Genomic DNA, 27754 nt, shown 5'->3' with positions numbered 1-27754 from the left:
TCCCCAACTACTACAAGTTTCTCACATACTTCAATCTGTTATTAAAAAAAATTCCATTGACTACCCTTTGCTACCTCTTGGGCAAGAGGTGGCTAATTGATCGTGTCATTAAGGAAGCTGAAGCAATATGGTGCCGGATTTGTATCCCAGGCGGTCTTGGCCCTCTGGGCACCAGTTCGTTTAATGGTTTGTACAAATTATGCATACAAGTCATAAACACAAAAAAAAATGTGGATCAAGTAGAGCAAATAATAAAAAGAATGTTTATAGTAAGTACCTTTGAAGCGTAAAAAATGTGCTAAATATGTAGAAATCCAAAAGCAGATCAGGTGTGCCCTTGCCTTGGCATTCTGTAACATCCTTTGTCGTTTAGTATCAAGTTTCCGGCATTTTTTGAGATAAAAAACCATTCAGTTTCTTTTGTGGTCTTCTTTTTCTTACAGTCAAATGCATAAAACCACCAAGGAAGCAAAACTTGCTCTGATTATTTGAAAGTTTCACATAAACTTGACTTTGGCTAAACCACTCGTATGATTTATTTATGTATATTCAATTCTTGTGCAATCCTCAAGCGTCTCAGGTAGCCTGCCTGCCTGTTTACCGGTTCAGCGAACTTCAGTCGACCTTGTTGTCAGATCAAACAAATCGGATTAGAGTCGGTCACATCACTTGGGACCACACTCTCAGGTCTCGCAGTTCTTTCTAAGGTTTTTTGTTTTCGGTGAGCGCCGCGATATCAATATCTTTTTGTGACGACGCACATGACAACAGGAAATATCGCTGTCGTTAACAACCATTTAGGTTCGGTTTGTTATAGTTTTGCATTTCGCAAATATTTATCGAACACATTTTGTGTGTGCAGCAGTTATTTGAATAGTATTCACTTTCATTTGTGTGACACAGACAACGATTTATATTCATATATTCAAATCTAAAATCGCCTTTTTTACATAAATATCTATATATACATAAATGCTTAAGTAATCTCGCACAGCGCACACCTCCGGATTAAATTACTTCGCAGGTACCGAGCCTGTTTTGTTATGCATTAAATATACACCACACTCTCTCACACACACACACACACACACATGCAGAATTATCTGTTTTGTTTGTGTTTGGCGTTTGTCGTGTTTGTGCCCGACTTCGATCAGATTGTTGTGCTGCGCGACGTTGTTGAAATGGTACTGGAAGTAAATCGAGCATAAAGACGACGCCAAAGCTGCAGCTGAGCGATCGCCGATCGTTGAGCTCCGACCGTCGACCGTCGAGCGCCACTTAAGCCGAACCTCCATCGGCAGAGAGAACGTACACACACACACACACAGATAGAGACACAAGCACATCCACTTACTGGAAGCCGGTTTCTGTGCTCTCTTTAAATGCCGTTCGCCGGCGCTCTTTGTATAATCGAGCGCAGCATTCGCCAGCCAGTTGTAAACATTCTGTTCTCTTCGTTTGACCGTTCAACCTTAAGACAATTTCGCAAACGGACAATCTGAGCAAAAGGTAAGTGAATTAAGTTGGGAAGGATTTTTGTAGAATATGTAAACAGTAATATGCTATGAATATCTTTTCTATTAATTTTTAGTTAATTACTTTGCCTTTGCTAATCTCTTATACTCGTATTTGTATAAGAGTTTGTCTGACACTAAGCTTGCAACTTTTTGAATTCTATCAGAAGCAATGCAGTTAAAGCTCTTGTGATCGTTGATTATTTCCTGGATTCCTGCTTATTTGAAGAGATTACGTTTTTTCTATTACTATTTCTACACATGCAAAAGTACTACTTCTTCTGTTGTACAATCATCTTATCAGGCAACTGCAATAACTGCTTTTAATACTGTGATGATTACAGAGGAACTAACTAGTTAGTTGACGAGCCTTTGAGTGATGCACATCGGTTGAGTACTTTAATCGATTGATTGACCACTGAATAAATGTTAATAGATGTATGCAAAACTTGAAGTATCTAACTCGAATGGTTCACTAAGAGATACAAGTTTTTATTACAGTTACAGGGTATCCTGTGTATGATCACGCTCAGCTGTAGCACTCCCACTCTTTGTGTTATGTAGAATAATGTCTAACAAAAGAAAATTACTAATGTAATTAAAAAAGTTAATCGTAGGGATGCTTTAGTTATTGTTTGATTTTGGGTTACTGTTAGCCTGGCAGTTTGAACATGTTCCAGCATGTTCGTACATGATCGTAGTGTTATTGTTTTTGGTTTTTTTTTGTTGCCGCCGTTTTTATCTGTTGGCCTGCATCTAATGCAGTGGCTCGATATTTGCACAAAAATATTTACGTTGTCGCTGTTAACTGACTGCAAGATTATTTCTACACAGGAAAAACACCGCAGCATTGAGCACAGAGCACAGCAACACAGTACAACACAACAGAGCACAGAGTACAGAGCACGGCACACAACGAGGGCGGCAACCTAAACGGGTTTACAGAGGCCCAAGCCCAAACCAGTACAACGCGCAGATGTTGAACTCATTTCTCATATTAACCTCTATACAAAAAAAAAACATAAAAAAAAAACGAAGTAGGAACTAAACAAATCCAAAAAATAATAAAAAAAAAGCTTTTCAATTGATGTTGTACAGATATTGGCAAAGCCATTGCAACCAGAAAATTCACTTTGGGCAAGACCTAAAAATCTAGTAGTAGACGAACGAGAGCTGAGGAGGTCCACTTAGTGACATACTTTCCCAGTTTTCATTAGTCACGTCCCGAGGCACAGACAGTGACTAGCTAGTCGAGCATGAGTTGAGTTAATGTTAAGTCAATACCTTGCTATAATTTCGTTGGTTATCACCTCGGGCTGTCCCTTGGCCATAAACTGACTCCTGTTTAACTCAGTCCACAAAACACAACTTTAACCCACCCAGCAAACATCGAAGCTAATGACTGTTATTGTCTATTGAATTAAACGCAGTTTCAATCGAAATTCATTTTATGACTATTGTCACAATAATCTAAATATTAACGACCTGACCTTGATAAAAAAAACCCCCCAAAAAATACACACCCCCACCTTGTGTTGCGTTGCATGGTGACCTTTGTGACTCATTGTAAATAATTGATGACAGCATATCTATAATGGAATAGTTGAATGATAACATTCATATATTCAATGCAGTTAATGGGCAGCGAGCAAGGAATGTGAGCATTTCAATAATCGAGCCAAATAAGGATCGACTAAATTGGGTAACAAGTCACAGGGAGAAGAGATAATAACCAAAGATGGTTTGCTGTCTTTTATGGCATAAGCAAATCAAATGCTAGACTTTGATTTCTCGTTATCCTCAAACCGATAAAACGAGCAGATAGTTAAGGTAAGGGCATCTGCTAGTCACATAAAATACAGGTTTAAACACAGAATTCGAAGTAAGTTAAACTATTCTTAGTCTAGATATTGTGATAACACAGCAAACAATCAAAAGAAACTACGTATATCCGGCTTCTCCCTACTATCTTTCCTTTTAGTGGTTAAACTTTGACTACTTACTTCACATACACTTTACAAGTAAGAATATCTCAGTGTGTGTGTGTGTGTGTGTGTGTTTGTATGTAGATTATTGACTCTGACTGCGGTTTGCCTCGGTAGACATAGTGTTGAACAATGTCGTGTTAATATGCCTGGCATGGCATGGCATGCTTGCCACACACCTCCAGAGGGCATAAATCACGCGATTTGCCCCCGTCGACGTCGAACAGCGGTTACAAATTTAAATTTTTGAATTTTGACACCCTTTCCCAAAACAAAAAAAAAAGATATAAATATCTGCATTGCCGTCATTTTCTAAGTTCCTGCAACTAATATTAGTGAATGGCTCGACTTAGTTCAGTTCAGTTGAGTTCTGTACACAAACAAATGGGTTACAAGTGAGGCTCGGATGCCACATTTTGTTATCTAGCCGAATTACATGCAACCGAAAAGGTCTATTTAGATTTAGGTTAATTGCACGTATTGTTTGGCCGCTCACACACTCACACTCACTCACTTATTTAATGTGTGTTTGCCATAAACGGACCTAACGAGAGCCTACTGTCAAGAGGAGCGAAGAGAGAAGACAGCAGCACCTAAGTAATTTCGGCTGGTCCGACATTTTGATAGATTTGAATACACGTCTTATCGGCATTTAACACACAGAACAATTAAAAAGGCGACTTGTTAAGCGGAATCTGGGTTACACAGGTCCAACTGTTTTAGTACTCGTTTAATTTAGAAGGGAATGACAAAAGTGTGAAGATGCAAATGAAGACGGAGATGAACTTTTGAAGTTGCCAATAAAATATTTAAGCAAAGCATTGCAATGCTTGAAGCTTAGTGTTTATTTATCAGTCAATAATATTACAAGTTTGCTTATACCAAAATACAATTCGATGAAGTTCAATCGCCTTCAACTAAAATCGAAACTTATTCACTTATTACTCATACGTCCCATGGGTCATACATTTATCAATTCATAATTAATAAACTTTATCAAGTTGTAGTTGAGTTAATTATAATGTGATTAAGGGGAAATATTTCATTAATATTCGCAGGCGTTGTTATGTGTTCATTAATAATCGTATATGTTATTACTCATCTGAAAACTCATATTACGCATACGTTGCACATTTATTATTTTCACACAAAGCGAGTTTTTGGTTTACACTAAAGAATGTCGGTTTTCTTTAACTAAAGCCAAACATTTTATTGATTAACTTGCACTTTAAACAATTCAATAAAACACGCAGCTACCTTTGAAATTGTTGTCGTCGCCCAATAAAATTTTAAAATCGTATCTGCATTTTATGTTATTTTTCGATTTAAAGCCGAACACATGCTTTGCGTACACCAATTTTTCGAATATGTTTCTTTTATAACATTGCGATATTTTTATTTGATGTTAACAAATAATTTCATTACGTTACGGAAGAGCAAACGTTACTTTATTATTGGGCAGCGAATGCCAGACTGAGAAACGCCCGCATACAAAAAAATAGAAGCAAGTTAACACAAAGTCTTGACCAGGTCTAAAGGACCGTGGATTTGATTTGCATACGAGTGAGTGAGAAGTAAAGAGAGAGAGGGAGAGAGGTATTTCTAGTCTCTGGAATATAAACACGTAGCTGTTGTGCACTGGAACTTGGCTTGGAATATGGCCCTGGGCCTCACTTACTACTTGCAACAAATTCAAATTAATTGGTAACTCAAGAATAACTCGAAGGCTAACACAAAGGGTTTGGGACACAAGCGACTTCGAAACCATAAAATGCTAAATAGGTGTTGATATTCTACAGAATGTTGTTTAGTATTAGAGTGCAGTAGATAGTTCTAAGTAACACCTGACAGAAATAGTAGTAGTAATTATTTAAATAAGAATGTGCACAAGGACAAGTGAACGGGATGTTTTCGGGAAATCGAAACACCCCAAAGAGGCAATTGTTGTGAGTTAACCTCTCAGTGGCTCTCGCCTGTTAATGCTAGAACCATGGTTACCACTTGTGGTCATAACATAAGCTCAACTGGACTGGACTGGACTTTCCATTAACTAGTAGAAATATGTATGAATTCGTTGGCCTGGAGGCCGACCATGTTATAAAGTTCCGAGTATAAATATTGCGGTGACGAATTCGAATTGTGGTTTCCACTACATTCAAATACATTCACACACTCACACTTGGATTCATTTGTGTCCGGCCACAGCTCAGCTGAAATAGTGAGGCACTTTTCCATATGCTTCGCCTGGTTTGAGTTGCAGGCAAAAACTTGGCTAAAGTGTTTGGGTTTCCGGGCTTTTGGCCAGAGGGTTGTGACTTGTTGAGGTTTCATTTGCATAGGCCATGGCGGCCATTGGGCCACAAGCAGAATGTTTAATTATTACTTGTTTGACTTCACTTTATTCTTTTGTCCACGCAATCCTATTTGACCGCTGTCGCTCTTTGAAAACTCAGATTCAACTTTAATGACATTTACTTATAACAAAACAACCTGAGAGAGAGAGAGAGAGAGAGTACTTTCACTTTGATTTGCGTGCCTTCGGTGCACATACACATAATAATAATAAAATGCCACTGGGCCATATTTTCATAAAGAATTCGGCTGATAAATTGGGGTCATGCATATTTATAGGCTGCCATAACACGCAGCATTCAAAAATCGAAAGGCTCCGAAAAAAATTATAATATTATATATTTTTGATAAATGTGTAAAAGTTATAAAACAAGGACCTTCAAGAATGTTTGCTGTTGCCTATCAAGATTTCATTTGATTAATTGTTTTTGCTACTTTTTACTACTTTGCTTGATATGCGTTATTTCCGCGTGTGGCAAATAACGTGATTATTAAAATGAAATCATTTAACATTGCTACAAACATTTTTAATTTAGGCATTACGATTACCAGATGCCTAGCAACAAGTGTACTTTTATATATGATTTGGAAGTTGTGGAGAATAGTAATTTGTTAACTACTTTTTCATATTTTAGATACTAAATCTCTACAGAATATCTGGCCTAAACATGCACATTACTATAATATATATTATATATTTTCAAACGCTAACAAGGGATATATAACTTATAAAAGTTCTATCTGTATTTCTTCCCCTCGCGTGCTTAAAGTGTCTTCCTGAATAGTGAGAAAAGAATGCTGAGAATCTTGGCAAAGTTGTTGAAATTACCACATTCACTTTATTTAACATAGGCGATAATTTGGCTGGGTCACAAAACAGTCAGCTGAACACGAACCTGCCACACTTGCCGAAAATTGTCATGTAAGGATATATATGCATGTGTTTATATATATACAACTTAACTAATGTGTCTACATGCCAACTATGTAAATAAAGTATGTCATGCACGCTATTAACATAAGATGAGTTTATGATTAAGGAAGTGCCAACAACTCATAAGTAAATAAGTATGCAAAATATTAGCTTACCATAGAGCTGCTTCTGCTTCTGCTTGGATTTCTGTTTTTGGTGCTGTGTTGAACTCGGAGTTGTTATGATTATGATTACGAGTCGATGGACTTGCGAGGCAGGTGGACACGACGACGCATGGGAATCCTGGCAATTGAACTTTGGCCACCCGGTGAGAAGTTGTAATTGTAGTTTGTGAATGGCTTCATTGCGTTCCGCGTGTTGTATTAATGTTCCATTGACGAGTAGGCGACGAGGCGTTTTTTTCTGCGAACTGAATTCACATTTGAGTGCTGCAAACATCCGTGGCTGACCGACGCGTAAAACACCCGACAATCGACACTGACGAACAGAAGAACGCGAATTGAAATGACTATTTTTGGGGCTTATTGTAAAATTTTGTTACACACATGCTCTCACAGAAAACACACACACACTCACTCACACTCGCACTCATAGAACGATTTTGGAGAGTCGACTCTCGGATTTGTGGAGTGCTGCGACGTGTTGCGATGGCGGTGCCGCAGCGTTTGCTTTGCGTTTCACGTGCTGACTGTCAAAGTAAATAAAAATAACAAAATGGCTTCACCTGGCACCTGTATCCTGGCAACATTCATTTAAACACCTTCGACGCTGAGAGACTTATGGCACATCGTATATAGAGTCATCGGCAGAGCCCACGCGGAACTTTCTTTCATTTTCGTTTCTTGAGAACGCTCCTGCCGAATTTTGTCCGGGTTTCGCTTATTAATTTCCATTTGCATTTGGGCCTCAACATTGCATTAGACATTAGACAACAACCAACCAACCGAGCGACCGACTGAGCGACCGACACACAACCAAAAGACGAGACGTCTTAACGTGCTGCGAAAAACGAGCAAAATATTTAATGATCCCGTTTGTTTATTGAATTGCAGTCAAAAGTTTTGGCACTAACGGAAACCCTGCTCGACTTCTCTTTCTCTCTCTCTCTCCCGCTCTCATTCTCTCTCTCTCTCAGTCATACGCATGTGTTGGTAAGTTGCAACAGCAAAGGCAACGGCAACGGGAAAAGGCAACACGTCTGTCATAGTGGGAGTCCGACGACGCCCCGAAAAGTGAAATAGCTTCTGTCAATATTCTGTCAATGAGCCCATGTTTGCCTATAAGCCAAGTGGGCCCCCAAACTGGGGATGATTGGGCCAGGACTAGCTAACTGTTTGTTGCCAACTATATGTGTGTGTGTGTGTGTGTGACTCTGTTGCACGACTTTCTCTTTCGCCAAATATTTAATCGATCTCTGTGAACTATGGATATTGATCAATTATAGTTTGTTTACAAGTCGCCGCATTGATTGAGGAATTATTTGACGCTTCATTTAACAAGCAATTAAATTTGACTAGAGTCTTTCAGCATTCGACAACATGAATGCTTTTGCATTGTTTGCCAAACTTTCGCTATTCTATCCACATGTCAAATATTTAACAGCCAGACGAACTGTCTGACTGACACGCGGACAGACAGACAGACGGACAGACAGATCAGTTAACACGAACATACAATAAAAGTGCATACGAAAAATTGACAACAGGTTACACTACAAAAACGAAAACAAAAAGGAACACAACTCGCAGTACTTGTACTTCTGACAGCGACATGACAAACTGCGCTCCAAAGGATTGAGCAAAACAATGGCATGTCAACCCACTGTGCAGCAGCAAGCAAACACACAACAAAGAACTTTTTTGTTTCGTTCTCTTGTTATGTGTGACGTCACGCTAAGCAAGAATTTATTAGTTGCTTTATTTACCCAAAAGTATATTTTGTTTATTTGTTTTTTTCAGTTTTTTGTTTTCAACATAGATTCTATCTTGAAGGATAGCAGATCAAAACAAGTTGCCAAAAAGTGCTTCTTGAAAATATATAAATTTAGATTGCATGTGACGACGACGCTTCTGGCTAAAATGTTCACACTAAAACAATTGGCCAAATTAGCTAAAATAAATGTACACGAAAACGAAAAAAAAAACGACTAAAGAAAAGATTTCTGTTGCCGCCGTTGACGTTGTTGTCGTCGTCTTCAACATTGTTGTTGTTGTCGCGTCTTTAGGATTGGAATGGCAATGGTCAAGCAAGAGCGTATGCTTTTTGCAAGCCGATATCAGGTAAGATACGTCAACGTCAACATCAATGCTGGCAATGAATACACATGGGCAGCATTAGCCACTCGGAGAGGGGGGAGGGAAAAAGAAAAGAGGACCGGACCGAACCGAACCGCATCACATCGCGGTCCGGTACCCAACCCATAATCGGAGGAGCTACACGAGGAAATGTCAGTCTTGATAAAATATTGTCTAGAATACATTCTTATTCAGCCGAAGTTGCGGCGAATGCGAATGCTCAAACTCAAACTCAAACTCAAATGTTAAATGTGGTATAGTTGAATCGACAGACTTTAGTCTTAGACTCCCCGTTTAGTTGTTGTTGTTAAAGTTAAGGAGAGGATGTCGCTTTGTCGGCAATTATTTGTGGCGGTGTGAACCGATGGATTTATTGCCCTAACAGCTAATCAAGAAGCTGAATTTATCGCTGACTTCGTTCGACATTTAGAGGCTGTATTCGCTTGCTCTCTCATTCACTCACTCACTCTCTCTCACTCTTCTCTTTGCTGGCCATAAACGTGAAATGGTCCAGTGTCATGGCATGGGAAAAGCAGCAAAAAGCGCTGAGTGCCAGCTATGCAATCAGTCGATCTGACAACTTTAATTCAACAAAAGGCATTCAAGTACTCATGATTTAACTATACTTCAATTAAGCATGTTTAGTGGCAACTTCCTGAGGTAATCACATAACATAGAAAATACATAAATTATACAAGATCCCTGTATATAATTCTTTTTACCAATCATTTCAAATCGATTGTAGGTTAATTTAAATTGAATTTATATTGCAGCTGAGCTCGTTAAAGAAAGTGTTTCAGCCAAGCTTTACAAATTAATTACGTTTCTCTCGAATTCACCTGCCTGACTTTGTTTTTGGCATTGCTTAAATAGAGCAATAAAATACGATTTACGCAGTTTAATGTGGCTCCCATTCTATTTGAGATATTATTGCTACTTTTGTTACGCAAGATGCATTTAAGTTTCCGCTTAACGGTTACACCAACTTCGTGTATTCTAAAAAAGTCGTAGGAAACAACTTTTCCTTCATGAAGCATGAGCTTCGAGTGCTACCGCAACTTCGACTCTCGAGGAGTTTTGCGTTCGCGTTCGCTTTTGGGTTCGGCTTTGGCTTTGGCTAGAAGAGAGAGAGCTTCAGGTCTAGCTTGGGTCCCATCATTTTAGTAATTAATAGCGGCTCATGTGCGGCAATTTAAATAGCCGCTAATTGTAAGCACCACCAAACCACAGCAAACCGGTTCAAACGCCAGTCAGGCTAGGCGAAGCCAGGAAATGGCCAGCACAGTGGTTCGCTGCACTCCTTTTGATATTGTAATTTCGCTCTTAATGTTAGCGCATATTTCATTTGCATTTTGTTCGCAATCTTGTTTTAACTCGAGTCGCGTCGCAGAACTAAAAGAATAATCGCCACACATACACAGAGAAATGCATAAGCATACTTACTCTATGTATTTGCATAGTCTCGACTTATGAGGATGCATTTATTTCAAGAATTTCTGTTTTATTTATACGCTAATTATACCCTGTAACCATACACTTAATTGTCATCTGCGTGTGGCTATAAATACTTGATCTCTCGCCATGGCTTTAAGCCAATCTCTGTTTTAATTTCTATTTATACTTCTAGTAATCTTGCATCTTACTATACAGGTTATCTTCTAGTCGTGCACTCTCTGTCTCTCTGCCTAGATCAACAGACTCTCTGGCTTGTTTTTGCTTTTTGTATCATTTGGCTTAATTGCGATCGCCTTAAGCGAAATCTCAGAGTGTAAAATATTTGCACCTGTTTTACCTTACGCACTTCCTTATGTATTCATTTATGTACTTTCAGACACATTTATGTATGTCTCCGTGCACCTGTTAACTGCTCAATTGATGTACATCATTTGCTTCTGTGGCGCCCAGTCGCTCAACCACAAGCTCAAGCTCAGGCTCGTTCACCCTTGTAACTTGAGATCTCCTAATTTGTTGACGTCAAGGAATTCTTGTTCATGCTGAACTCGTAATCTGTTTTTCAGCCGCTTTGAAAATTAATTTTATACCCAACTCAAGTTAATGTTAATTACTATGATTTCTAGGGTATTTACGGTGCGGCACCCGAAGCGCATTCGCTAGCCTTTCCTTTTGGCCAAAAACAATTCCCTAACACCATAAATATTTCTATACACATATGGTGGACAACATTTAGTATACACAATTATGAATACCTTCGAGTGAGCCAACTATCTTTAACTGCAGTTGGCCCATTTCGAGCCGAAAACGAAAAAGAAAAACAAAAATCTCGAACTCGTATGACTGGCAAATCCCTTGTCTCTCGTCCCTCCCATATGAACACCAAACTCATGGCTGTGTTGCCTATCGCAATACTGCGATTTTTATGGTCTGGATCAATTTCAATGCCTTGCTTCCGTTAGTTGACCCCGAGAACTTTAAGAATTTGAATTGCTATTGAAAATTATGGTACATGGAGACGAAATAGCTGGCGGCCAAAGAAAAGTGTTAGTCAACAAGCGTCAACAGGCAACAGACAACAGAAAATAGACAACAACACGGTGAACACTGAACAACCGAACAGTGAACAGTGAACAGACAAGCTGAGAAGCAGACAACAGGCAACATCGAATGGCCGCCGTACAACAAGTTTTTCCCATTCGCAATTTTCAGATCTTTGTCTACAAAAGCATTTAACCTTACGTGGTCCATGGGCAGCGATCTTAGAAGACACATACGAGACATGAACACATACTCCACGTAAAAATGCATGGATGTATGTAAATATATATTGCACTCGGGCAGCAGTAATTAACGGTTAGAACGAGGCTGGTAAAATGTATAACATATGTAAATATTTATGCATATTAAAGGCAATGCCTTCAAGTGTTAAAGTGTGGATCTGTAAAGGGCGTATTTATTAATAGATTGCATACTAATGTGACCTTCAGACAATTATCGGACAGTAGTAATTTATTCTAAGGGATTGAAAGAAAATCAAGCTTAGTTTTAATACTGGTTTTTATTGATTTAAAAAAGTTTTAATTCACCCGAAACCCTTTTGTATAAAAAGTATAACAATTCCATAAATTATTAGTTATAATTAGATAAATAAATGAATAGTACTAGTATCCACTTAGTAGCATGTTAAGGCACCGGTTTTAGAGTTAAATCAGATAAGTTATGTATACGATTGCGATGATTAACTATCCCCTAAAATGCAGTGTTTAACTGCATACTAAAAATCTCTTCAGAAAAAGAGATGAATGTCTTGATCCCCAAACTAAATGTGTCTTGCACCGTTTTTAACGAGTCTATTTCGTCATCATTCTCATAATGCTGACGAATATTAGCAGTAAACGTTTCATGGGTTAAGTTAAGTATACATTGGATACATTCTTAAATCAGCTTAACAACATAAAATGAAGCCTCTAATTGAAAAAAAACATACTAAAAGCCCACTTTCAAAAATTCAACGAACAGACGAATTTAATTGTCTTAAAAAGGGGGAAAAAAAATAGAAAAAGAGACATATTCGCATTACTATGTAGACATAAAATCTAATGTCCTAGGCCCACATAGAAATTGATTTAAATAAATATTGATCATTCGTTTAAACTGTATGCTAAAAGTATCTTCAAGATGAGCACTTGCGGACGGAAAACAGTCTGGTGAACAGTTAAAAACGTTCCCAAGTATTGTCTAAATGGCCTCAACATAGATTCTAATTTTTGTATGAAAACTTTTAAAGAGATTTGTGATACATACATAATAATGTGTTGTGTTAATGATGTGTTTAAATGGTTTTTTGTTATCACGTGCACCAGGTGCGATCGTATGCGCATTTATTGTAAAACCAACGGGTTATCCATTCATTGCGCTTCGACATGTTTTTGGTCTCGCTGTCAATATCAAAAGCCTTCATGTCCAGCTGTAAATTGTACAAATTTTTAAATAGCTGATTTAGTATTAATGTATATATATTTACTATAGGCTTTGGGAAAATGCGCTTCATATCAACACGATGCAGATGCTCTTCGTGCGCTCGCTTCAGCCAGTCATATTGTGAGCCACTTAGGCAAGGCAAACACAAATCACATTCGTCTCTATTGCACGACTTGTCGCAATTATACTTTGCACATTTGTTGAGGTCAGTGACCAAATTCTTGTCGGCAGTTACCATCTCAGAAGCTCTAGAAAAGATTGAATAATAAATTACTAAGTTACTATGATTAAATTACAACATTGACTTACATATTTCGACTGACTCCTGTTTCAGCCACTGGAAGAATGCCCACGAGATTGAAGACACTATATATCACTTGTTCGTAAAGCAAGGAATTTGGTTTGAAGTGAGCCGACGAAAGATTCGGCGACATATTGGCTTCCATCAGATAAACCTTAAGGTTCTCATCGATGAAGAGATCAAAGCGCAACAGGTCGAAGAAATTGTGTGTTTTATATGTGCGCAAAGAGCCGATAATATCTTTCTCTTTGGCCAAGAGTGTTGAGCGTATAATGTGCTCAACTTGTGGCCATATTATCGATGGATCCATGGATTGATCTCTTACATAAGCCTCAAAGGCACCACGCATGCTGCCGCCATAGCTGTTGTAATACTTTCCCAACGAGGGCACTTCCCAGGTGGGCAAGTAATTGTCGCCCACTACATACTTATCCAGATTGTCGGCATCGAAGGGATAATATTTGACAGGACAGTAGCGGAAGAGCACATCTCCAGTATAGATATAAGCGCGCAATGGATTGATGGATGTGATGACAACATAAATGCCAATATCGAACTTATGTCCGTCAACCAGGAAGGGTTTCTGTATGAATTCCTGCACAAATGAATCATTCGAGTTGAAGGCAATCTCATTTGGTGGTCGCACTTTGATATGTCGATGTTCATTATGCTTCTGCACGAAGAGCGCTTCCGGATTAGCTTCAGCGTACTCCAAGAACTCATCCCGCTGCTGAGGAAGACGAAAGGCGCGTGGCAGAAATGGTAACCGAGTCGTACATAGATCAACCTTGTTCGTCAGATATCCACAGCCTGGAAAATGATTGACCAACTGATCGGTAGCAAGATTCTTCAGATTTGGTAGCACGCGAAAGGGATAATCATGAGCCCACAAGAGATCCCAGCCGCCTTCTTCGAATTGAACTCGTTTATAGCCGAATTTATGCAGCACATGCACCACGTGCACCAAGTGATCCTCTACGGGATCTTGGCTGTAAATTGCATACGTTGGATAACGCGAATCCGTAATATTTGACTCATTTGAATTTTCCTTGTTGGAATAGCGTTTGTAATGCGGCAGCAGCTCAATTAGTATCGCAGTGAGAACGGTGGCTGCCAGAAATAACATAACCGATCGTAATGGAATAGTGGCTAGGCTTGGCCTTGAAGTCTTGACCGGGTTTTCTTCCAACTGAAAGGTGAAAGTTTTCTTGAACTTGGGCGTTTTTCTCGGTTGTAACGTTTTGCTTACCTTCACATCATCATTCGATTGTTCAGCACCTTCAGTTCTTAAATTTGATGTCATTTTAGCGTCAGCAATAGCTAATACAAAATTGTAGCGGACGAATTTAAACCGAGCGTTTAAATTGCAATCGCCAAGAAAGGTAATAAATTTCTAAATAATTAGTCATTCACACGCAAACGTCATCAGCTGTTGCGCTTCTTCTTTAATTCTACCATTCAGAGGACGACTCTGGCGCGCAGCTGAAACTGTTTTGAAACTGCTTCGAACTGCTTGAAGTACTGCTTGCTGCAGTTATTTCGATAAACTAAGCTCGCGATTATCGAAGTCCGTTAAAGCCCGCATTATTTAAAACGTTAGATTGCGCTCCATTATTTGCACTTTGAACAGTAAAGTTTAACAAACATAAATAACTCAATTAGTTTTCATTAGTTGTGTGTCATTTTTACATTTATTTATTTTTCATATTTCTATCTTTTGTTAAATCGTGTTTTTTATTGCAGCAATGCATTCAAAACGATTGCGTAATGCACTTGTTGTGGAGAAAAAGAAATTAGAACTAAAACGGCGTTTCAAAAAAGTCCTTCGGCTTATTATTATCAATTCGCAGTGGATCGATTCGAATAAAACAGAATCCCCGTATGAAAATATCTTTAATCCCAAAGAGGACATACGATTCTTGGTGCGCACAACACAAAAAAGCGACTTGTTTACTGCGACTGTAAGACTCCTCCTAAATACATAAGCATGTGATATAATTTAATTGTAATTTGAATTGAAGGATAAATCGTTGCTACGCACTCCACACTCTGTACGAACAGCAGAAGACCGCAAGAGATTGTATACCGTATTTGCGAATTTGAAATGCTTTCGAAATGTTCCACCAGTAAGTAAACAAATTTGCAATAATTAATTTATTATTATCTATTGTATATTTTAGATATTACGTTTTCGCTTGTTGCCCGTTATTAATTTTATGTCGGTCAATTCAGGACGTACAATTATGCAACAAGGTGATGTTCCACACACAGTAATTTTTATTGTTACTGGCAATATTGAGATGTCTACCACCAAGAAAGTAAATCAATCATTTATTGATATTTCTATAATTAGTATTGCATATGTATATCTTACTTTGCTTTCAGTCAGGAGGCGAAATCATGTTCGGACCAGGGGATTACATTGGCGATGTAGAGCTACTTGAAGAATGCGATCGCATTCACACATTTAGAACTAAGTGTAAGTAATTATTTAATTAATGAATACGCTGGCAAATTGCCAGTTTATTGAAATGTTATTAATGAGAACTTTAATTCTGCTTGAAAGCTTGCAAATAGCATTCAGCTTTTGTTGTAATAATCATGCTGTAGCAATCAGCTTTCGATCGGGTGTAGTCCAAAGCAGTAGAATTGCGCCAAAGTTGTAGGCGCGGAAAAGTAACATAAAACGATCGTCAGATATTCCGTATAGTGTAATATTACACTATTATCTTTGTATTAAGAGCTAATTGGGTCGAAAGCGATGCCTTCAATACATTGTACATTTGTATCATATATATTTGTTGATGTTTCAAAAGAAGAAAAATTAGCGAAATCGTGGCATTGCCCAGAACACGCGATCTATTTTTTTTTTGGCATAAGTTTGTAAGTCAGTGTAGGAAGCGGGAACAATTCGACTGTTTCGTGACCCAAAGCAAAGGCCTGCACCAGCCAATTTAATCAGCAATAAAAAAAAGTTAAGTCCTAATTCGATTCAATCAAAATGAATAGCAAAACACAGCGCCCTCGCCAATTCGTGGCCCCCAACTCCAACCCCTCATCAACTGGCTCATCCTTCGAGAGGGCGGTACTACCATTGTAGTGCCAGCAGTAGTAGTTGTTGCGCCCACTACGTAATGCAAATATAGGTTGGCACCAACAACAAATCGAGAACCCCACACTCCATAGACCCTTCAGAGCTCTTGCAACGAACGAAATTCTCAATTTTGCTTTCACTTCGCAACGTAGTGCTTATTATTTGTATTTTCTGTTGCTTTCGACATGTTTTCCTCTTTTGGGTAATCGGTTGGGAATCTTCAAACGAATTGATGTACTCCATTCCCATTTCGCAATTGCCGTTGGTCCCCTTAAAACGTACATTTTGTGTACCGACGGCTGCTCCACAGCCCAATGTGAACTTCTGGCAGTGGATGGCGATGACTTTAATTGCATCTTAAGCGGCTACATGAAGAAGGTGTGGCTAGACAAGAAGAGGGCCTTAAAGGCTTTAGATTACTTTAATTTTCTAAACGATGATCAAGTAAGTTATATTTTACATTTAAATTATCTCAAATTTTTTACTGTTGCAATTAATTTGTATAGATTTTAAAGACTTGTAAAATGAGTTCTCTAAAGCAGTTTAAGCCCTTGGATACAATTTATTCCCACGACAAAGGAACTCTGACCAATGTTCACTTTGTCTTGAGTGGGGAGTGTGTAATACTTCAGTGTCTCAATATGAAAGTAAGTTTAACTAATTAACAATTATTAATATTTAAATTTAAATATTCCATTTTTTATAGGTTAGGAAATCGAAAGGTAAAAAGATTTATGAATTAGATGATACAGTGGATGAAACAATAAGTGAAGATAGCGAAAACGAAGTTAAAGAAAAAGAAAGTAAATCGCCTTTAGGTATAGAAATAAGCGAAGCGGAAATAAAAAAAAAGAAAACGGTGAGTAAGAAATAATTCAAATTTTCGAAAATATGAAATAGATTTCCAAAAAAAATGTAGCTTGGCAAACTAAATTTAGAGCAAATAGAATTGGCATGTGGAATTTTCAAAGCGAATGAAAAGCAAGAATCAATAATAAGTCATTTAGGTTATAAAAAGAAACGTTCAAGTGGAAGATCAGCATTTTCAGACTATCCTCTTGAAGCATTGGAAGATTTTGAAGAAAATTCAAGAAACTACTCATTTAAGAGTCATGAAAATAGAAACAATAGCGAAGTATCTGATATGATTTCAACAATAGAAACTGATATTGAAACTGATGAAAGCGAATTTTGCGAAATTGAAGAATCGCTTCATGAGCTCTCATCAATTGTATTAGTAAGTTTCAGGCGTATTTCCGCACATAAAACTATTTATTTATTTCTAATTTGTAGGCGGACACTATTGAGAGTCATTTCATTGATGTGGGATCCTTGACATTTGGTGGCATCTTCGGATTGGGTGAGAAAAGTCAACATCGTGTGATCATGGCACGTGATGTGGTTCAATGTCTGATGATACCACGATTCTTTTTGATGGATCAGGAACTAAATCCAGGAAATGTCTGGCAACGACGACTTTTCTATCTCAATTGCATCATTCCGACCAGAGAAATGCTTTTCAATGATTTTCTTCAAAATCTTGAGTGGAAAAAATTCAAAACAAAATACATTAAAGAAAATGTAAAGACACAAAATGAAGTAGCTGCCATTCATGATATACCCATTTTATGTCGCATTGAGGAAGGCATTGTTTAAAAAAAAGAAAATAAACAAACATTCAGAAAACCAAAGAAGAGTTTGATAAAACTTTTCTGTTTAAGCCTAGTTTCAAATTGGATTCTATTAAAAAAAACTACAATTTTTTCAAACTAAAGCTAATAACAATGTTGAGCCGAAGAAATTTAAAACAAGTTACATTATAGACATCGAACAAAGTTGGTGCCCAATTTATGTCGTATTAAGGAAGGCATTGTTAAATATAAACAAAAATTTAGAACACCAAAATGGTCGATAAAACTTTTTCAGCTTAAGCCTAGTTTCAAATTAGATTCTAGTAAAAACAAACAATAAACTATTTCTTCAAACTAAAGCTAATAAAAATAAAAATATGTTCCGAGAAATGTAGTCCCGTACTACGAATTTGCCACTGCTAAACTGAGTCAACATTGTTGTGGCCACCGTTTGGTAAACATGGAAACGCTTGACAAACGCTTTCTTTTGAGGTTTCCAAGCACAAAGCGCAGGGTTTCGTTAACAGTATTGATTCAACGTTTTGCAGTGAAAGTTTGGTAAATTTGAAATATGGCCGGAACAAATTTACCCAGAGTGCCGGAAGGTCTGCGGGATCTAATGAAAGCCTATACCAAGGAAGTGCTACGTGAAAAACCAACGAATCTATATGAATTTTCTTCTGATTACTTTGAACGCATTGCGGCCGACAGAATGCCGCAGAAGGTGCAAAAGTACGAGCCACCTCAAAGTTATGAAATCATCATGAAAAATCGCATACGACAACAAGTCCCGATTTCACTTGTCTTTAACATTATCCCCGATAATCTCACGGATTTGATTAAGAAGTTTATCAAAGCAGTTCTTCGAGAAAAACCTGATAATTTACTTTCTTTTGCTGTGGAATATTTCCAAAGGCTACGCAATGCTCACTCGCCACGCATGGAGTACACGAAGTACTCGGCCTATGAGAAATTTGTGGATGAGAAGGGAAGCGCCGCTCTCGTCTCAAAGGAGAAGTGTACTTGCGGTCGTATACTTAACGCCAAAGCTGACGAAGTGGAAAGCGAGAAGAAAGAGCAATCAACTGTGACACATAGTGTTCAATATTTGAGCGCAGTTTGTATTATACAAAAATATATGCGAAAATATTTGAAGGAAAAGCGCGAGAAGTCCATCAAGAAGTCAGTTAGCACTGTGTCCACAGATCGATGCAGTAGTGAGGCTTATATGAATGCCATATTTATAATACAAAGACAATTTCGACGGTATTTAGCTAAGAAGCGAGTCGAAAAGGTAAAGGAAAAGTCTGAGTCGAAGGAGAATCGATATGATTCGGTTGAATACATGAATGCTATTCGTATTATACAGCGATACTGTCGGCGATATTTGCGTAATAGGAGAACGACGAAAGCACGACCCTTAAATAGCCATAAAACCCCTTCCACGGACAGTATGCTTTCTCTTACGACAGCAGCATTTATTATTCAGAGAGCATTTCGAAATATGGTCAAGACACGGAGGGCCAAAAGACACATAAATGCCGAACTCGACCAAGGCGACGAGGTCAATGATAATGCCTCCGAGGCAGCCTCATATACCTCCGCCTCTACCGCTCTCCTCTCCACCGAGTCCACCTGTGAGCATGCTGAGTTTGGCGGTGTCAATTATGAGGAGGGTGTCCATCAGCAGACCATTCAAGAAGATGAGGAAGTTGAAAATGACAATACCAACAACCTTCAAAACGCATATAAAACTGAAGCAATTAAATCGAAAGGAAAATCGATAAGTTCGGATGGTAATGGTAAGTAATTGCAAACGATTATATGTATAGTATATGGCTATTAAATCATTTATTAACACTTGAATTGGTTTATTTTCAGAGTTAACCTTGGATGAAATAAATGATGAAATGAACAAAAGAAAGGAAAAACGATTCTACGCACAAAAGAGTCGCAGGGATATTCATCATGATTCTAGTATTGACAAAGAAATGGCAACTAGAGCTAATTCAATGGACTCGCCTAGAGAAAAAGTCAACAAGAGCTATAGCTCAACAGAAAATATCATAAAGAATATAATGAGAGCCGACTCTTTGACATCTGCTGAAGGCCAACCAAAAGCATCTGGAAAGAAAAGTATTTCTCACACAGAAAGCATAGAAGTTGTTCCTAAGACTCAAAAAACTGATAGCATAGAACCTTCAGAAACTGTTTCAGCTGTCGCAAAAGCGGAGAATGAAGAAAAATCTACCACAGCCTTAGATGGTGAAGATGACAAAGTTATTGATAATAACCTAGAGCAATCTGGCGGAGAAAGTCTTTCTCCAATTGATAGCTTAAACACTGTTGCCCAGTCTCATAGTGCAGATAGTGCCGACTCGGTAATCTCAAATCAATTACAAAGTTCTGATGATATAAATAAGAGTACTCCTCAAGTGGAAAGTTCTGAAGAAGCAGCTCTGCCTAATAAAACAGCAGACTCCGTAACCTCTACTCAATCCGCTGATCTCTCAAATATAGAAGAATCAAAAGAGAAGAAGAGTTCTTCTCAAGATGAAAACTTGCAAGCAGCTGCTCCCGCTCAGGATAATCCTGAGTCTGAAGCATCGACACAACCCAGTCGAGAAGAAGCTACTGAAAAATCGATTGAAAGAAGTATCTCCCTAGCAAAAAGCTTAGAAATAGCTGCTGGGCCTACTGAAGCAGGCAAAAATATTATAAATCCAGAACAATCTGTTGAGAAAAGTTCTTTAGATGACGAGGTTGCCGAAAAAACTGTTCTATCTGGTGAAGTTTCAATTGCAACTGAAGAAGTAGTAGATGAAGATGAAGGAAAATTAACTAAATCTATCAATAAAAGTAGTTTTAAAGCTGATAGTATTGAAATTGCCGCGCCTAAGCCTGAAAGCGTAGAACACTCTGAGACCTCAACTTCAGTTAATGAAAAGAAAGATACAGAAGTCTCCACTCAAAGAAATGCTTCACAAACAAAGAGTTTAGAAACTAATTCTTCATCTGATAAACTTGCAACTTTTGAATCCAAGGAGGATAATAATGAAAGTCCAATTGAAAAGCCAATTGAGAAAACTATTTCCCAATCACAAAGCCTTGAAACTGTTCCTAAATCTGATAAATATGAAAGTGCACCACAGTCACAAAAGACCTCGGTTGAAGATGTTATTGACAAAGATGAAAATGCACTGTCAAATCAAATTGATTCTCCAATTCAATCTGTAGATGAGCAACAGGCCACTTCAGATAAGTTATCACAATCATCAGATAAAAACAAATCTACAGAAAGCGAACTTACAGATAAGGATAGTGATTTAGTTGAGGTAGCAACTGCCAATCTAAGCACAGAAAAACCAGCATCAGCTGATGAAAAATCTAAGAAGAGCTCGTCAACTGAATCTACGGAGAGTAATAAAGGTGAATAACTAGTTTAAAAATAAATTGTGTATATAAATTTAAATTCTATTTTATTCCCAATCCAGCTGCAGATGCTTTATTGGTGGACAATGCAGAAATCGCTGGAAGTCCCCATTCAGAAAACGATTATTCAGTAGAAGTAAATAGTCTTCAGTCAGTGTTAAACACCATGAAGGAGAAATATAATCAAGATGAGTCAATCTTGAGTGGTAAAAGTAAGTATTTGTACATAGATATTCCTAAATTTGTAAACTAACAAATATTTTTATGATCCACAGCTTCACCAACTGAAGAAAGTACACAATTGCAAACTGCTGCTGATCCCAACTTAGAATCTACTACGACTATAGAGAAAAAACAAGAACATGAATCTACTAAGCAATCCACTGCTGAAGCAGAAAGTGTTGAGACCAAATCAATAATTAGTACTGCGGAGAGTTTAGGCGAAAATGATGATACTAAACCAGACGTAGCAAATACAAAAGATAATTATCAAAATGAGGATACGCTAAGTGACATTGGAAAATCAATTATAATTCACAGTGTACTTCCTGGTGAAGATGATTATGTCTTACCGCTTTCGTCCGATGCTACATTACCTTCGGAAACTATCAATAATACAACTGAAAATGCTCCTGATAATACAGAGAAGATAGAAAATAACAAAAGCGTCGATAAATCGAATGAAGATGAAGAACAATCAAAATTGAAAACTGGAGAAAATCAAGAAAGCTTAAGCGAAGCTTCTACAAATAATCGAAGCATTGATAAAGTCGAGGAGCCAATAATAAATGAAACTATAAAGAAAATAGATTCACAACAACTAGAAAGCCCGCCATCAGGTTCAGCCAACATATCAAAGGAGGAAAGTATTGACAGTAGTGTGAAAGAAAAGAAAATATTGAACCAGGAAACAGGAGAGACAGAATTGGATGATGGCAGCTCAAACAGCAAAACTAAGATTCCCAGCAAACAATCATCAGATAGTATTCAAAAGCTTGTCGATCCATCAGAGAATATGGTAACCACATTAAATGAAGTTTCAATTGCAACTGAAGAAGTAGTAGATGAAAATGAAGGAAAATTAACTAAATCTATCAATAAAAGTAGTTCTCAATCTGATGGTACTGAAATTGCCGCGCCTAAGCCAGCTTTAACTGACGACTGTGAATTGCTAGACCGAACCAAATGTTCAGTAGAAAATATCAATGAAAACATTAAACAAGTACCACAAGAAGCATCCTCAGATAAATCTGAAATTATTCGAAGATCAGAAAGCTTAAATTCAAAAGGATCGTTGTCTGAAATACAAGGAAGTGCGGATGCTGTTATTGAGAGCATTGATAAGAGCTCAGAAAACAAATCTTTTGAAGCTAAGGAGGAAGATATGTCAGTTACTAAAAATATTGTAGAAGAATCTATACCTAAAGAAGAATCTATGGAGGAAAGAAAAGTTCTTCAACAAGCCAAGTCAATACCGAAAATATCTGTTGAACTGTCGATGGATGAAAATGATGAAATTGAGAATGCTGAAAGTACCGTGGACGTTAATAAAGATACAATTGTATCTGCAGACTTAACTCAGGATATCATTAAGAACACTGATGAAGATACAAATGATACTAAAACGAAGTTAGCTAATGAATCATCAAATAAGAAAGTTAATGAAACAGAAGATGCGAGTCAACCAACTCTGTCTGAAGAACCTAGTCAAATAAGTTTGGACAATATAAAATCAGCTCAATCAGAAGATAATGTAAAAACTCCATCTGAGGAAGATGGAAAACTTTCTTCAACATCATCTGGTGGTGTGAAACCAACTATAAAATCAGCGTTATCCGAAGAAGCTGAGGAAAAAATTAAAGAGATCATCCAGTTGACTTTGTTAGAAGAAGCTGAAAGAAAAGCTAAAGATAGTGCTGAAATAAAAGCATCTCAAGAAGCTGCGGAAAGTAAAGTTCAAGATACTAAATCATCTTCATCAGATGATAAAATCACAACTAAACCAGCTAAAGATAGTAGTAAAATTGTTTTATCTGAAGATATTGCTACAAATCCTGACATTGATATAAGTTCTGACGAAAAGCTAAAGAGAAAAGCATCTGAAGAAGTTCAGGAAAAGATTGATGACAATATTAAAACAACTGAAGTAGCCGAAAAGCCTTTATTAACGCCTAGTGATGTTACAACTGAAGATGATTTAACTGCAAAAGAGGATAAGCAAATAAGCTTAGAGTCCACAAAAAGCAAATCTATTGGAAGTGAAGAGTCAAATCCTTCTAAGGAATTAGAATCCCAAATTATAGCTGGGGATGTGAAGTCGCAAACTTTTGTAAAGGAAACTCAATTATCAACAGAAGACTCGAAAGCAAATAAATCTCTAGAGGAACCTCAAACAAATACAGACGACTCGAAAGCAAAAGTATCTATTGAAGAACCTCAAATATCAACAGAAGACTCAAAGGCACAAAAGCCAATTGATCCATCTCAAGAAGAAGATAAAATAGTTCTAAGTAAAGATGCAATGGAATCAGAGGGTAATATTTTTAAAATCCAAACCACTTATTTAAAAAATGAATAACAAGAATAAATTTGCAGATAAGAAAACTCAAGGCGCTGTTGAATTGGCAGATGAAAAAGGTGAGAACATTAATCAATGGAATTATTTATTTAATTATAATTTTATTTTTCATAAAGCTCAACCCAATAAAGCAAATGAAGTGAAGTCGGAAACTCAAAATTCTGAAGTAAATAATGGTAAGACTTTAAAGTAATTGATTATTCTAAAATTTGTTTCACATTAGCAGAACAAATCTTCATTGCATTTGAGTCATCAATCAATTGACACACAAAACAAAAAAATGCCAATCGTAAAAGACAAACATTTAACAAGTTCCTCCTCATCGGGTCGATTGACAAACGCTCCAGTTGCCGAGCTGCAGCTCAAATCATTCAAGACAGCTCCCGATGCGGGCAATTGGTACGATGTTCACAATGAGCCTCTCGAAGATATTCAAGCTAGTGGAAATTCAGCAAAAGATATAACAAGATCCGATGACATCTATGTTGATAATGCGAGACAGTTGAGAAGTCCATCGGTGGATGTCTCAGAGCGGAGACCAAATTATGTATTTGGAGAGCCACCAACATCACCAGAGGCCGTAAAACCAAAACAATCAGTGGCATTTTTCATTTCATTTGATGGAGATGATGGAAAAGCTACTTTTAAAATACCCAAACGATTTTTAAAACAAGATGAATCTAGCAATAAGATAGACAAGAAACAACCTAAGCAAGATGATGAGGAAGAGTTAAGCATGGAGCCAGTAATAACAGCTGAAGACTTTATAGAATCTGATTCTGACATTGGCTATCAGCAATACGGCATGCAAAAGTTGCAAACGATACACGAACTTAATGAAAATGAATCTAGCAATGAACTTAGAAGTTTATTGGATAAACCAAATGAGAATGAACATGATGAAGAGGACATAACTATTCTGGAACCAGAAGTAAAAATTATTAAAGAGAATCTCGAAGAAGTTAATGATGAACTTGTTAAACAAGTTCAGAATAAGGTTGAGAATTCATTAAAAGTAAATGGAGTTGACGCAGATGAAAATAAATATGAGAATAAAGCCGACGAATCTCATGAAAATAAACTCAAAGCCAGTGCCCAAATTATACAGAGAGCTTTTAAAAATTATCTTGCACGACGTGAAAACGTTACAAAGCAAAGCTCTGTAACTGATAAGGAAAATGAAAAGTTATTAAGACAAACAGAAACAAAGCTAGATGAAAACTTGGCAGCCACCAGAATTCAGAAGGCGATTCGACAATTCCTATCAAGAATTGCATTAAAAACAAAGGAAACTACAAGTACCAAAGATCGAAAATATACAGGTGATGAAATATTAGCAGCTATTCGAATCCAAACCATGTTCAGAAATTATATGCGACGAAAGAAACTAGCGTACAATGATGATGTTTCCAAGGGCACATCTGCCACGTCTTTGATAACAATAATTCCCAATACCCACGATTCGCATACACCAGAGATTTCAATAAATGATGGAGAACTCTCCGATGACATGAGCAATTCCAACTCTGAGGTCAACTCAAGCAAACCCGAATGGTTTGTGGGTTCACAGCGCATATCCGTGGAACCAAGCGAGAGGTCTGTGAGTAAAAGATCTGAATCATCCGAGACTGGCACAATTGGCATAACAGAAATCACAGATAATACGCATTTAGATACTGATATTGGCAATATTGTTAACGACTTAAACGCAAGCGAAGTATTTGCTCAAGATAATGGAGCTTCTAATAATTCAGCAGGTTCGACAAGGGACAGGGAATTAGTTGAGGCCTTGGCCATTGCGGCTTTCGGTGCACTAGATGCAACCTCAGCTGGTAAGTATTAATAAAAATAATATTACTACTATTATATTTTATTCTTTTGTAGTAGGTGTATCAAACCGTCAGATCTTAAGCGATTTTCTGATCAAAGAAGTCGAATTCTCTTCGATACTAGAACCTTATCGAAGTGGTCTAGAGGAAGTCCATGAGGAGAAATGCATCAAGAAAACCGTATCACGTGATAATCTTCTTGATGATGATGAAATTAAGGAAGATGCAGCTAACCAAAAATTCGATGCTCAATTAGATTCCTTGGCTCCAGATACCATGGACGAGGCAACTTCAAAGTTGATGAAACCCGATGAAGTAATTGAGAAAATGTCACAGCGCAGATCTTCAGAAACTCGCGACAAGCTTAAAGACGATTTTCTGTTAACAGAACCCGTATTTGGAGAGCCCATTATTCACTCCATGAACATGTTGCAGGAACAGAGTTCACTTGATATCGAAGATGGCGATATCATTGTCTACAATCGACTGCAACGTGACGAGACTCGCGAGAGTTCAGCTCAAAGTGAGTCGGTTGTATTTGGTAATGATATCGATGACGATAAAGAGTTTAATACTGATGCTGAAACTGCCCGGACACAATTATCCCGACATTATACAATCGCCGGCGATGATCCTCGTGCCATGTTCAGATCTGTAACAATTGACGAAACCGTCAGATACATTGAAGATGATGGCCGTGGTATGGATAACAGCATGAGTTTCTGCTTGGACGATGAAACCTCTGAGAACATACGTAAAAAGATGATGGCATATTCGCTCTCCGAAGGCGACTCTGATTATTACGATCCCAACAAAGTAATGCCAGACGATTTCCACATAGACACTGCCATGACAGATGCCATGGACACGTCTACAGAAACTGAATCGACTATTGTCTCGGCTGCCACAAAGATACAAGCAGGAGCTCGAGGCTTTCTGGCCAGACGTAGATTGCGTCGTGCCAGTGCTGGCACAAAATCATCCACACAGGACACAAAGGCTTCGTTTGGCAATGATGCAATAAGCGAGTCCCTCGAACGCTTCATAGAGGAAGAAGCTGCTAAAAAGATTCAAGTTGCATATCGTCTGCATAGTAAAAAGCAGAAGAAACAGACGAACAACGTGAAGAGTGCGAGTTTGGAAAGCAGTTTGGCTGCTAAGCGACAAACTCTGCAACGTGGCGATGCACTTCGAAATGATTCAAACTCAACGCCAGAGGATGAAAATAGTAGTAGCACAAGTGCAGCACAACTATCCAAGGATGCAGAGTCGAAGTCTAGCAAGAATAGCAAGGACACAGACACAAAGTCTAGCAAAGATAGCGAGGAGGCAGAGGCAAAGTCTACCAGAGGTAGCAAGGAGGCTGAGACAAAGTCCAGCAGAGTTAGTGGTAATTATTTAGCACTTTCTTTTAAGCATTTGCTTAGTTCTATTAATTGATTTTATTCCCACATTAGCAACACGTTCAAAAAGATCGACCGATTTAACATTACACTGGCCAGCTGTAAGGCAGAACTCAATGCCAGTTCAAATAGATTGTGAAGTTCTGCGGCCTATTCCAAAGCACATGCGAAGACGCATCAAGAGTGCTGAAAACAACAAAAAGAAGAACCGTAAATGAGTCTTACAGAAAGTCATGGAAATCTACATTCAAACATACACGCGTCTGCAAGTCTGCTCCCAAATCTTTTTTCTCAGTCATTCTTCAGAAATAAGTAAAGTGTAGAATGAAGGTGCATGCAGATATTATATTCTTAATTTTATATTTATAGTCAAAGTACATACATTACTATATTATACTCGAAACTACATAATAAATAAATATAAAATATAAATGTGTCTCTGCTTATAACTTTACAGTTTTAAATGCATTG

At 37.8% G+C, this 27754-nt stretch overlaps 4 protein-coding genes across 9 annotated transcripts in view; 2 read left to right on the top strand and 2 right to left on the bottom strand.

Moving 5' to 3' along the window:
* Nucleotides 1–12902, bottom strand: part of LOC132784871 (cadherin-86C) — a 34998-nt gene extending 22096 nt beyond the window's left edge. For 4 of the 5 annotated variants that reach the window (XR_009632289.1, XR_009632290.1, XM_060790760.1 and 1 more), the window contains exons 1-2: nt 12839–12902; nt 6941–7262 (exon numbers count right to left, since the gene is read on the bottom strand). Coding sequence is in view for 3 of the 5 variants with exons in the window: in XM_060790760.1 (XP_060646743.1) it covers nt 6941–7223 (283 nt within the window). In the remaining 2 variants the exon portion in view is untranslated. Of the gene's footprint in view, nt 1–277; nt 1174–6940; nt 7263–12838 lie in introns of those variants that run through there. The other variant, XM_060790762.1, reaches the window with a different exon arrangement.
* Nucleotides 12102–14720, bottom strand: LOC132784873 (probable tubulin polyglutamylase ttll-15). The gene is made up of 4 exons (XM_060790763.1): nt 14566–14720; nt 13325–14505; nt 13059–13263; nt 12102–13001 (listed from the first exon to the last, which is right to left on the bottom strand). The coding sequence occupies exons 1-4, from the start codon at nt 14617–14619 to the stop codon at nt 12885–12887; spliced, it is 1557 nt and encodes a 518-aa protein (XP_060646746.1). The 5' UTR covers nt 14620–14720; the 3' UTR covers nt 12102–12884.
* A 253-nt stretch (nt 14721–14973) lies between these two features.
* On the top strand, nt 14974–18119 carry LOC132785039 (uncharacterized). 2 transcript variants are annotated; one of them, XM_060791000.1, is made up of 9 exons: nt 14974–15277; nt 15338–15442; nt 15497–15634; nt 15702–15795; nt 16721–16854; nt 16917–17057; nt 17117–17269; nt 17330–17647; nt 17704–18119. In XM_060791000.1, exons 1-9 carry the CDS (start codon nt 15062–15064, stop codon nt 18064–18066), a joined length of 1662 nt encoding a protein of 553 aa, XP_060646983.1. In that variant the 5' UTR covers nt 14974–15061; the 3' UTR covers nt 18067–18119. The 2 variants fall into 2 exon arrangements, with proteins under 2 accessions (XP_060646983.1, XP_060646984.1); XM_060791001.1 differs by having other exon boundaries at nt 15158–15277; nt 15549–15634.
* A 493-nt stretch (nt 18120–18612) lies between these two features.
* LOC132785162 (microtubule-associated protein 1B) lies at nt 18613–27684 on the top strand. The gene is made up of 9 exons (XM_060791154.1): nt 18613–19843; nt 19923–21470; nt 21536–21685; nt 21749–24007; nt 24069–24110; nt 24168–24217; nt 24275–25883; nt 25936–27270; nt 27338–27684. Exons 1-9 carry the CDS (start codon nt 18613–18615, stop codon nt 27499–27501), a joined length of 8388 nt encoding a protein of 2795 aa, XP_060647137.1. The 3' UTR covers nt 27502–27684.
* The last annotated feature ends 70 nt before the right edge of the window (nt 27685–27754 follow it).

This window comes from Drosophila nasuta, chromosome 2R (genome assembly GCF_023558535.2).
Source record: "Drosophila nasuta strain 15112-1781.00 chromosome 2R, ASM2355853v1, whole genome shotgun sequence".
Lineage (NCBI taxonomy): Eukaryota > Metazoa > Arthropoda > Insecta > Diptera > Drosophilidae > Drosophila > Drosophila nasuta.
Note: the sequence above shows the minus strand (reverse complement) of the source record. Positions and strands in the feature narration are given on the sequence as shown.

What these genes read in the sequence shown, in the direction of transcription:
- LOC132785162 (XM_060791154.1), top strand. Translation starts at nt 18,613, where the DNA reads ATGGCCGGAACAAATTTACCCAGAGTGCCGGAAGGTCTGCGGGATCTA. An exon ending in GTCAATCTTGAGTGGTAAAA is followed by an intron (nt 21,686 to 21,748) that starts GTAAGTATTTGT and finishes TATGATCCACAG; the next exon opens with CTTCACCAACTGAAGAAAGT. An exon ending in AGATGCAATGGAATCAGAGG is followed by an intron (nt 24,008 to 24,068) that starts GTAATATTTTTA and finishes ATAAATTTGCAG; the next exon opens with ATAAGAAAACTCAAGGCGCT.
- LOC132784873 (XM_060790763.1), bottom strand. Translation starts at nt 14,619, where the DNA reads ATGACATCAAATTTAAGAACTGAAGGTGCTGAACAATCGAATGATGAT. An exon ending in AATCGAATGATGATGTGAAG is followed by an intron (nt 14,506 to 14,565) that starts GTAAGCAAAACG and finishes TTCACCTTTCAG; the next exon opens with TTGGAAGAAAACCCGGTCAA. An exon ending in ACAGGAGTCAGTCGAAATAT is followed by an intron (nt 13,264 to 13,324) that starts GTAAGTCAATGT and finishes AATCTTTTCTAG; the next exon opens with AGCTTCTGAGATGGTAACTG.
- LOC132785039 (XM_060791000.1), top strand. Translation starts at nt 15,062, where the DNA reads ATGCATTCAAAACGATTGCGTAATGCACTTGTTGTGGAGAAAAAGAAA. An exon ending in GCGACTTGTTTACTGCGACT is followed by an intron (nt 15,278 to 15,337) that starts GTAAGACTCCTC and finishes TTTGAATTGAAG; the next exon opens with GATAAATCGTTGCTACGCAC. An exon ending in TTCAGTGTCTCAATATGAAA is followed by an intron (nt 17,058 to 17,116) that starts GTAAGTTTAACT and finishes CATTTTTTATAG; the next exon opens with GTTAGGAAATCGAAAGGTAA.